This window comes from Crocodylus porosus, unplaced genomic scaffold, assembly GCF_001723895.1.
Source record: "Crocodylus porosus isolate Cpor-Errol unplaced genomic scaffold, CroPor_comp1, whole genome shotgun sequence".
Taxonomy (NCBI): Eukaryota; Metazoa; Chordata; order Crocodylia; family Crocodylidae; genus Crocodylus; species Crocodylus porosus.
The window spans coordinates 95,324,614-95,334,834 of record NW_017728918.1 but is presented as its reverse complement, the minus strand read 5'-3'; the positions used below and the strand labels follow the sequence as shown (position 1 = coordinate 95,334,834).

At 39.7% G+C, this 10,221-nt stretch overlaps 1 protein-coding gene across 1 annotated transcript in view; it reads right to left on the bottom strand.

Annotated features, from left to right (window-relative positions):
* The window catches only part of SLC35F1 (solute carrier family 35 member F1), a 465,278-nt gene that overhangs the window by 32,476 nt on the left and 422,581 nt on the right, over positions 1-10,221 (bottom strand). Inside the window, exon 8 of the mRNA XM_019538195.1 lies at positions 5,008-5,162. Within this exon, the coding sequence (XP_019393740.1) occupies positions 5,008-5,162 (155 nt within the window). The remainder of the gene's footprint in view (positions 1-5,007; positions 5,163-10,221) is intronic.

Sequence of the window (10,221 nt, the reverse complement as noted above, 5' to 3'; positions counted from 1 at the left end):
TGCCTGTACATGGGTCAGCATGCCCTTGGCAGCCCTTCAGCCAGTCCTCTTAACACAAACAAACAAATAAGCAGAACAAAACCATTAGCCCTTCTCTTGGCCATAGGAGAGGCCCTTTAGCTCTGGCCCCTTCCTAGTAGTAAGTTTATCCAGGTTGCAACCTGCCTCCTGGCCACAACCTGCTTCTTTCCCCAGCTCCTGACTCTCTGCTTTCCTTTCTGAGTTTTTAGCTGTTAGTGGGATACTCCTTGATTAGCTAACGATACGTGGCTGGGCTTCTACAACAGGGATGGCTGTCCCCTCTCTAAGGGCCAGACCACCTTGTTATGGTGCTCAAGATATTTCTAGGTGGGGGAAGATAGGCACATCAGAATACATATGAAGAACCAAGCATTTGGTGTCTACTATGAATCCAAGGACTTTGTTCTTTCTCTTTGCTGCTTCCCATCATCCTACAAGTAAATCCCATTAAAATAAATAGTAAAGTACTATTACGCTTCCATGTTGGAGAATGCAGCTGAAGGGAAGCTGTGGCCTGCCCTCTTCTGGAAGTTCCAGCTTACATCCTGAAAAGGAAACAGGAATCCAGTCCAAACAACAAACGCTAACTGCAGCCTTACTTGGGCCTCATTCTAATGCATCCCTGTTTTCCTTTGCCTATCCATAGGTTATCCAGTTATTGTGGTTTGTCTGTGTCTGACCCTGCAGCCGTACTAATCCAGCACTACTAGAAGTACCATTCTACAGTATAATGCTCCCCTTAGACCAGGCAATTTGTTCACTTTCTACAGGAGATCTTATAGGTCAGGGTCTTGAAATAGAAGTAATGAAGCCCACACTGTTTTCAGTCTCTTAGCCTATGACCCAAACCAACACCCTACCAGCTGGATTTTTTATACAAGCCACTTTATTTTGTGCTTTCCTCAGACTGAAAGCAGAGGCAGACTGTTTCCCTGAACACCCCTAAACTGCTTATATACATGATCTGATCAGTCTCCCTCTGATGAGCCTTCTGATCAAGCAGGCTGAGTAATCACTTCAAGAAGATGGTACATCATCTGCCTGGGAAGTTCTTTGGTTGGAATCAACCTTTACCTTGGGGGTACTAAGTATGAGGTTTGCCCACCCATCACTGTCCACATATTGCTAATACTCTCTGCCACATCCAGTGTATTTCTGCATGCCGCATTCAGTTTTAGAAACCCAATGACAATTATTTTTCAAGTAAGGAGAAGGTGAGATCGCTCTTGAGAGGCAAGTTAAATGGCTGCAGCCAGCTAAGAAATTGCTTTACCATCTGAACAGTAAAATGGCCAGAATGTACAGTTAGGGAAAAAAAAGGATGAAATTATGGAGCACTGAGCTTAAATTGTTAATTGGTCAGTAAGCAGCTATTGGACGGGTTATTGATAAATACCTTTCTCCTATAAGCAGAATGTTTACTTATTGATTAAAAATTAGACTTCCACAGCATTTATCTGGCAGAATGCAAATAATTTTAAATACAAAGAACTGCAATGTGCATACTCAGAAGTCTAGCTGAAGTTGTAAGCCGCAAATCATTATATGTTAATAAAATATATAATGAACTCCTTACTTTATTAATACACAATTAGAGTTGCGTTTCAGTTATATGATTTTTTTTTTCAATAGACCCATGCTTGGGGTCTGGCCAGCGTCATACAGAGACAATGGTATATAGGGTGCACACAGTACCTATCAATGTTGGTTTATTTATAAGCATATTGCCCTGTATATCAATGCAAATTCTTGTTATCAAAAGTTGAACTGCCAACAAATCAAAACACTTCAAATGTAATCTCTTCCTCAGTTTGGTTTCTGAGACTCTAAAGCCCAGTAAAGCTCATTTCCTATAGTTTTCATGGATTTCCATAGATTTACTGTTATAGGTACAATAAAACTGTCAGGTGATAAAAGCAGTGGCACAGGGAAAAATCATAACTGTTTCTTGAAAGCCTCATAAAATTATATTCTGTGAGGGGCACTAAACCACTCAGATAATTCTAATTTAGCATAAAACCATTTGCTTTCTAGTGAAGTGGGACTTTACTCATTGGTCAGCATAGCAATAAACAGAAGGAGCTGAGCATCTGAAGAAGAGTACAGCTGGGCTGGGAGTGGAACAGCTTTTCTGAAGCTAGAAAACATGCAGAATACACAGTCCTAGGAGGAGAATTAATTTAGGTCATTTACTGCTAATTTATTAGACTTCATTATTTAGCACAAGGAGCACACTTTGCAGTTCTCCTTCCTCCTGTAAAAATCATGCTCAATAATAAGCTAGAAAGAAAACCTCAGATGAAGGCCCAAAAGGAAGGAACAAAACCTGATATCTAAAAACAAGTATTCTGATAATGAACAATGGATTTTAAATCCAGCTGCTTTCCAAAAAAAATTGTTTTCTCCCTGGTGAACCTGAGAAGTATGAAAGGAGGCAGCAGTAGAGGTTGGGACTACATTGGTGCAAAGCCTGCACAAAGTTCACCAATCCCCAGAAAAGGAGCTTCCACTGGAGATCTCTTCAGTTGAAAACAACACCAAGAGAAAGACCTTAGGGTATTAGTTGATCATCATAGGATGTCTCTGAGCTACCAATGTTTGTGGCTGGAACCAGTGGCATAACTAGGGAGGGATAAACAGCGTATCCACCCCAGCATTGACTACCGGGGTTGTGTGGTGGTGGGGGGGAAGAGGCTGCTGCTGACAGCCACACAATCATGATTGTAGTGGCAACTGGAAGTCTCTGCTGCCTCTTTCCCCTGGGTGCTTGGCTGCATCTCTATGCTGCTGGCTGGGAACAATCAAACTTGATCCTAGGGTGCATCAAGCCACACACTTCTAGTAGCAATAGGGGGACATATTAAAGACATTGTACAAGGTACTGGTGGGAACTCATCTGGAATATTGTGTACAACTCTGGTCACCCATTGTCAAGTAACATAAATTCAAATGGGCACAGGTGCAAAGAAAGGATATTAAGGAGATCAGGAGAATGGAGGCACCATTTTTCAAGACAGGTTAGAGGCTTTCTGTTTGGGCCTACCAAAAAGAAAGCTGTTAGGGGATATACTTGCATGCTATAAATATATCAGGAGGTAAACACCAGGGAAGGAAAAGAGCAGTGTTAGTACAAGAAAAAATTATTATAAACTGACAGTGAATAAATTTAGGTTGGAAATTGGAAGAAATTGTTTCAGATCAGTGAGGTCCTTAAACAGCCTTCCAATAGGAACAGAGGGGGCAAAACCCCCTAACTAGTCTTCAGATAAAGCTTGATTACATCATGAAAGGAATCACATGAAGTGGCGATTTGTGATAGCAGAGTATTAGATCTCATGACCCAGGATATTCTTTTCAGTTCTACATTACCACAGTTTATTTTACTATTCCTATGATTATTTTTTTCTATTACAATAGCAGGTCTAAGAAGAGGAAATAAGGCTGTACTGCATATGTGAAAAAAGAGTATCTTCCCCATGAAACTTATTAGAGTGAATCAGTTTGATTGTTCAGCCCTCCCAGTCTCTGCTGGGTATATTACACAAATGGAAAAGAACTGGAACCATCTATCTATCCCTCTGTACAATATATTTAAGGTAAGACAAAACCAAGACACAGAGCATATCGGGATTGCTTACATACCTCTGGTTACATTCATGAAAGATACTGGTAAGTGGGGACCCAGATTGGAAACCCTCCTAACGTAGGAATCTGACTTCGCTAAAACAAATCTCAGCGATGACATATTGCAAAAACGAGTTGTTCTTTTCATGTGGCCACTTGCTACAGGTTACATGATTGACTTCACTAAACACATCTCATCGTAAGTAACAAATTCTAGAAGGTATTGACAATTTTCACTGTAAATAAAATAGCGATGATAACAATTAATTACAAATTTCAGCTAGCAACAAATTCTGTTACTATTGATTTGAACTGGTGACATTAAAGAGACACAATATCCCATTATCAATCATGTGGATAAGTACATTTTGGATTCTGTATGAATCTGTATCAGCATATGGACATCTCTTCTCCTTACTCAGACCTATTCAAAGACTATTAGGTTCATAAACTGAGTAAGGATTGGTTGCCCACCCTTAAAGAATTTTGTTTTCCTCCACGACTTTCTGGGCCACCATCTTTCTCATGAAATCACCTCCCTTTTATGAATAAATCATAGCTACATACAAAACAATTGCCGCTGAGCATCTAATGTAGAGGCGGGCAATTATTTTGGGCAGAGGGCCACTGAGAGTGGCAAGCCATTGAGGGCCACATGACAGGCAGCCCAGGGCAGATAAATAATAATTTTCTAAATTTTTTAGGGGCCCTGCAAGCTGGACAGAATGGCCTGGCAGGCTGCATCTGGCCCACAAGCCACATTTTGCCTACCCCTGATCTAATGCCACTTCTTAGATGGTGAATAATGCAATATAATCTCTTGAAACTGAAAACCAGAGGCGTGTTCGAACAGTATTAGACATATCAATGGGCTTGATAGGCGGGAGCTTGATTTCAAGAAAAATCATTTGCACAGTTCCTATGCTAATGGCCAAGATATTAGCACAGATACCAGAAGGACATTTTTGGAGCTATAAATAGACAATTAAGAGGCAAGATGAAAAAAACCAACCCTCAGTATTTAAAATTGTTTCAGACATCATATGAAACAAAACAATTTTATCACCTTTGGGATCATTTACTATGTCATAAATTATTTTTCTTTTAGTTCACTAGTTTGGATCTGGTCAAGTTTCAGGGTAAAAAATTACTCAATGTCTTTTTACTGGGGGTGAAGTTAGTGTGTAGGGGAACATTTACTTTAATAAATTAAAAAGAGTGCATAGAGTTCCTCACTTGACTGCAAACAGATCCATCCAAACCTGGACCCCTATTGTTTTCACCAGGCCAGTTCATTACTCTGCATTGGCAGTACAGCAGACACAGAGCCATCATTCAAACATATAGTTCAACAGAATTTACCTTGTAGTGAAAGAGGAATAATCCACAGAACAGGCTGTAGAGGTCAGCTGTGAGCAGGGAGAGATTGACTGCAGTAGCACTGGTTTTCTTTATGACCACCGGCATGAAACTGTAGAGGCCAAACATACAGGCACTAAACCCAACATACAGCAAACCTGGGGGAGGAGAAGCAAAAACAAATGATCTTCCACAGTACATGTAAAAGACACATGTTGTCTGAATGTATGTTGTAATAAAGAAGGTGGCCATGCTTTTAAAAAGGAATTAAGATACTTTATTTTCAAATACATTTTATTTAAACAATTAAGCTATGTGTATTTGTATGCAGGCTTGGAACATTAATATAAATGGATACCATGCCAGTGGAAAGGTAAAGTACTGTAATAATCACACATTTGCTGTCTGTCATATATCATTATATTTCATTGAAGAGGGTGTCGCTGCCTCAGTCTAAACCTACTGAGAACATCACTCATAAAATGTAGCATGATAAACATGTGTTAAAAGCTGTGTACGACTAATTGCTATGCAGTTAGCTGGTGTAGTCTAACCAGCATAAATGATGGAACACAGCATATTGCAGATATTCATGTCTTCATTCATTAAGTTTGATGATACAATCAGTAGAGTTCAGTGTTGAATTCATAATTAATAATTTATTAAATAAAATTCACCTGTTTGTTTATGATTTATCTGTGAACTGATTGTGATTTACTCAAATATTTGTTATTCAAAACTACAGAAGAATAAATTGTGAAGGCATTGTGAATATTCCATATGAGAAATTCAACCAGTTTTGATTGGGCACTTCAGTTACACTGAATATCCTGACTGGATGAATGCAATTCTTAAATACAATTTTGCTTATGTGTGCTTGAAGTGAAAAATTCAGAATGTGCTTTCTGTAAGTATTTTGGAGTATTCACTTAAAATTCATGATTCATTTGAGTACAGCTGCTCTATATGGCCAGGTACAGACATCCAAAAAGCCCGAGGTGAAATTGATCTAAGTTACACATTTTTCTGTAAGCAGCAGCAGTAGCAAACAGCATACTTTCTCCTTCTGGTGGGCAAGAAACAAGGGGGGGGGGAGTTGGGAGGGAATCTTGGACTGGGTTCTGCCATTTTTAAACCAGTCTATGGTACAGGTATAGACTGGTTTTGTGTGCTGAACTTCTGGTCTGTACAGACCAGCTTCCAATCGCTTATACCTACTACGGACCTACTCAAGTTGCAGTTTTGAGATTTTTGCTGAAACCACGAAAAACAGTGGTTTCAGTGAACACTGTGAAAAATGTCAGTTTCTGTGATTTTGCATGGAATTGCTAGAAAAAAACAAATCTTACTAAAAATAAAATGCAGGCCACCGGTGGGGGGAAGCCACCAGCATGAAGGGGAGTGACAAACATGGTGGCTGCTTCTTCTGCTTCTGACTGTCTGAGAGGGCTGCCTTTTGTGCAGCCCCACCCCTCTCCACCAATCAGTGCAAGGTGCAGGGCCTCATGAAAGGCAACCCTCACTGCCAATCGGTGGTGAGGGGCAGGGTCATATGAAAAGCAGCTCTCTTGGCCAATTAGTGGCAAGGTGGGGAGGCTGCCAGGGCCCTTTGGCTAATTAGCAGCAGGGTTGGGAAAAGACTGTGAAAATGGCATTTTCCTTTGTCTGGGCACACTTTAAGAAGATCCCTACTTATACCAGTAAAAGTCTTTACCACTAATATCTTTACCTGGCCTTTGAACCTAGAAGGCATGTGAATACAGGCTACAGCAATTTGTGCAAGAATTCAAATATATATCTGTTTTGGGTTTTTTTGGGTTTTTTTTGGGGGGGGGGGGGGCTTGCAGCATTCCCTCAGGTCTGAGATACAACTTGCATGCCTCTTCATTCCTTTGTTTGTTATATCAAAATTATCACCAACTGTTGACACAACTCTAATGACCAGTCATAGCAACTCTATATCCTTTCCTGTTATCTTATTCAGGGGTTAGTTGAGTATGGTTTTGGTCTTTCAGACTATATTTTAATGCAGAAACATCTTGATGTTGAAGGAAATGGCTGAATACCATCTCTGGTTTTTTTGTGGAGAAGTCTGCATAGAGATTCAGACATTTCTTCATGATACTTGCATCCCACTGAAGCAAGTTGTCATCAAAACTATTATATTCAGAAGTGGTAGGTGTTTGGTGTCATTTTTAAATGAAAGAATATTTTCTTTCCCTTCCTCCACTTAGAAAAAAATCACTTTCTAGAAGTCTATTTTGTGCGGTTCCTTTGCCTCTTGCCTTCACTTCTATTTTAGAAAACTATGTAATTATTTTATTTAGGACACACTGTTAAGTGCCTTTTTCTGGGAAATGTCATGCTGCTTGCACTCCACTAGGAGACGAAGGCCTCACCATCTTGCAGAGTTAGAATCAGGCCATGATATCTTTCTTTTGAGGCTCATGTACCACACTCATCCCTCTTGTACAAGTATGCCCATCTAAGCACTTAACTGGGAAATGTAATTAAGCAAAGCGTCTTCCAATGAACTACTATAAAACCAAGAACTCTTAATGGTAATGGCTACCATTACTTAATGGGGGCAATTTCAAGTGATTTGGAAGTGAAAAGACATTAGCAGTATATAAAGTTCCTAGTTTTGCTGCACTGAGTCTAATCAAAGTCCAGAAGTGCTGACCTCCTTTCCTCCCCTCTGTTCCAAGCTGCCTCCATTTGCTTGCTCAGCAGTTTTCAGAAAGGGTTTGGATTTGTCTGTCATTCCTGACTTCTGCTTTGCTCTTCCGGTGGCACCTAGACGTGCTGAGCAACTCTGCTGGGTATTTTGCAGAGATCCCTGCATCTGCGCAGACAGCAGGCTCAAAACCTGCAGCAGTGGGGAATACTGGGTCCTCTCAAACTCTTTGAACCTGTTCAGTAACACTAAAGATACATGAGTTGTTATTAAGAGAGAGTGCTTTGTTACTCACAAATCCCACATAATGGGGATTGACATTTTTCTAAGGCTTCCGTCAAACCAGCATGTCTTAGGTGCTGAACCTCCTCAAGTACTACTGAATTCAGCAAAACCAAGGACTCTCAGCACTTAGGAAAAACAGTAAGATAGATTCTACTATATTTATAGAGGCAGTATTATCTGCTAGAAATAGCTCTAGGCTGAAAATCATGCTAGGTACCACTCCTGACTGCCACTGACCTTGCTAAGCCACTTCACATCTTTGTTCCCCTCCCACTCTTAGTTTATCTTGTCTACGTAGTTTGAAAGCTTTTAAGGACAAGGACTATGGGCTTGTATAGTGCCAATCATGGTGGGACTTCCCGGCACTAACATAACATAAATATCGATAGAGTCTATTAAAAAAGTAATTTCACTTAAAAACAAAAATCTGAAGCCCAACTAGGGAAGAATTCACTGGAGCAAGTATTGCTTTGTGAATTTTAGAGTAAATGAATCAATATGCAGTTCATAGAAAAATCAAACACTCCATTCATCTGCATTCATACAAAAGATAAATCCTGTGCTGCCATCCTTGTAGAATTCCCAGATGATTTGTGCATGAACCTAAATTTAGACTCATGCTAGCTGTTCAGGAGATGTTGTTATCGACTAAAAACTGCAGAGAACCCGCTTCTCTCAATTCTCTACAGAGTTAGCTGATAATAATGATAAATTCCTGCTGATTCTATGTCTGGCTGTGCGGCCCTTATATTCCACAATCTTTAAAAGAAAGCTATCTAATGGACAAATTCAACTACCATTCTTACTGTATTTGTCTCTCAGAAATATCCCAACTGAAATATATTTCTGCCTGAAGCACCAGTAGTGATCATCAAGAAATTTTGGCTTGTTTTATTAGGCAATTTTAGCATGCAGCACCACTAGGATAGCTTCTTTGAACGTAGACAAGGTGAGGCAGTAATTTCACCCTTTAATTTCTCAGGCTGCATTCTGCAGAGCACTGGTTAGTCCTGGAAAACCTGCTTATTCAGGGTAAGTAAATGTTTAAAAGGTTTTTCCTGGGTTGGGGTCTCAATTAATAACATTTTACATATATTGTGTTGGTATTAAAGTGCTGCAGCAGAGGACTACCTGCATTTTTACCACCTCTCGTTTTCCAAGGATGCTTCATTTCCAGCAGAAAACTGTTTATGCTGGTTTATGCTGAAAAATGTGAGTGTAAAAAAGGCATCTTATTTCACCTTAATTATATCTATTATACAACTCAGTCAAGTGACAGTTATTGGGGATAATATATGAGCCAGAAAGAATACCGGTTGACTTTCTGATCCCAAGTTGAGACGGGAAGCCTAGCAAGTTTAGGGGGAAAAAAAATATTCCTTTTTCACTTGTAAATCTTTATACAAATCTGCTCCAGAAGCCATTGAGAAATAATCAACTTGTAACCTCCTGAGGCCTTCTTTATACTGATAATTAGTTTAAAGAGTAGAACTCTAATTGACTCATCATGCTGGGACATCTCTTCCTTATTTGATTTAGCCTTGACCTTTGTATTAGGAAATCCATAGTTTCATTGGTTTGCATTTGAAAATCAAGGGCCATATCACAAAAACGCAGTGGAAACTTGTTTCTGAGAATAAAGGACACTAGGAAAAATCCATACCTTTCATTAGCATACCGTTCACCTAATACGTAAATTTGTTCATTTCTTAAAACACTGATATTCTCAAGTTTGTATTTGTTTCATTGGTTATCACACAAATGAGCTGTTGGTCACAGATCAAATAATTCAATCAGCAGAGTCAAAAATAGATTGCTAATAGATACTGGCTTAGATCCACTTATTTCGTGCAGATTTACACTAACTGAGAACCTGGTCTTGTGTGTATTAGGGCTTTGCAGCAGAACTACACGCTCAAGAGGGCCACAGCCTACCAAATGTGATATATATTAGAATGGATTCAGATCTTCCTATTTCAAAATCATTTGCATTTACATCAGCTGAAAGTTAGTTCATACATTCTTAATGACACAATTATGGCAGATGGCAAGAGGCCACCTTTAGTTATTTATCAGGTTGCCTGCTGTGACTCTATCACTACCATTCAGAGGGCTTAAGGGTTAGCTTTGCTGGGCCACAGATTTAAGTCTGCTGCAGTGGGCAAGTATTCAGGACAAGGAAGACTCAGTCCACTCTTGTAGGGCCTTGTCAATCACTTTTCGATAAACCTGTATTGCTGCCAATGCACAAAGAA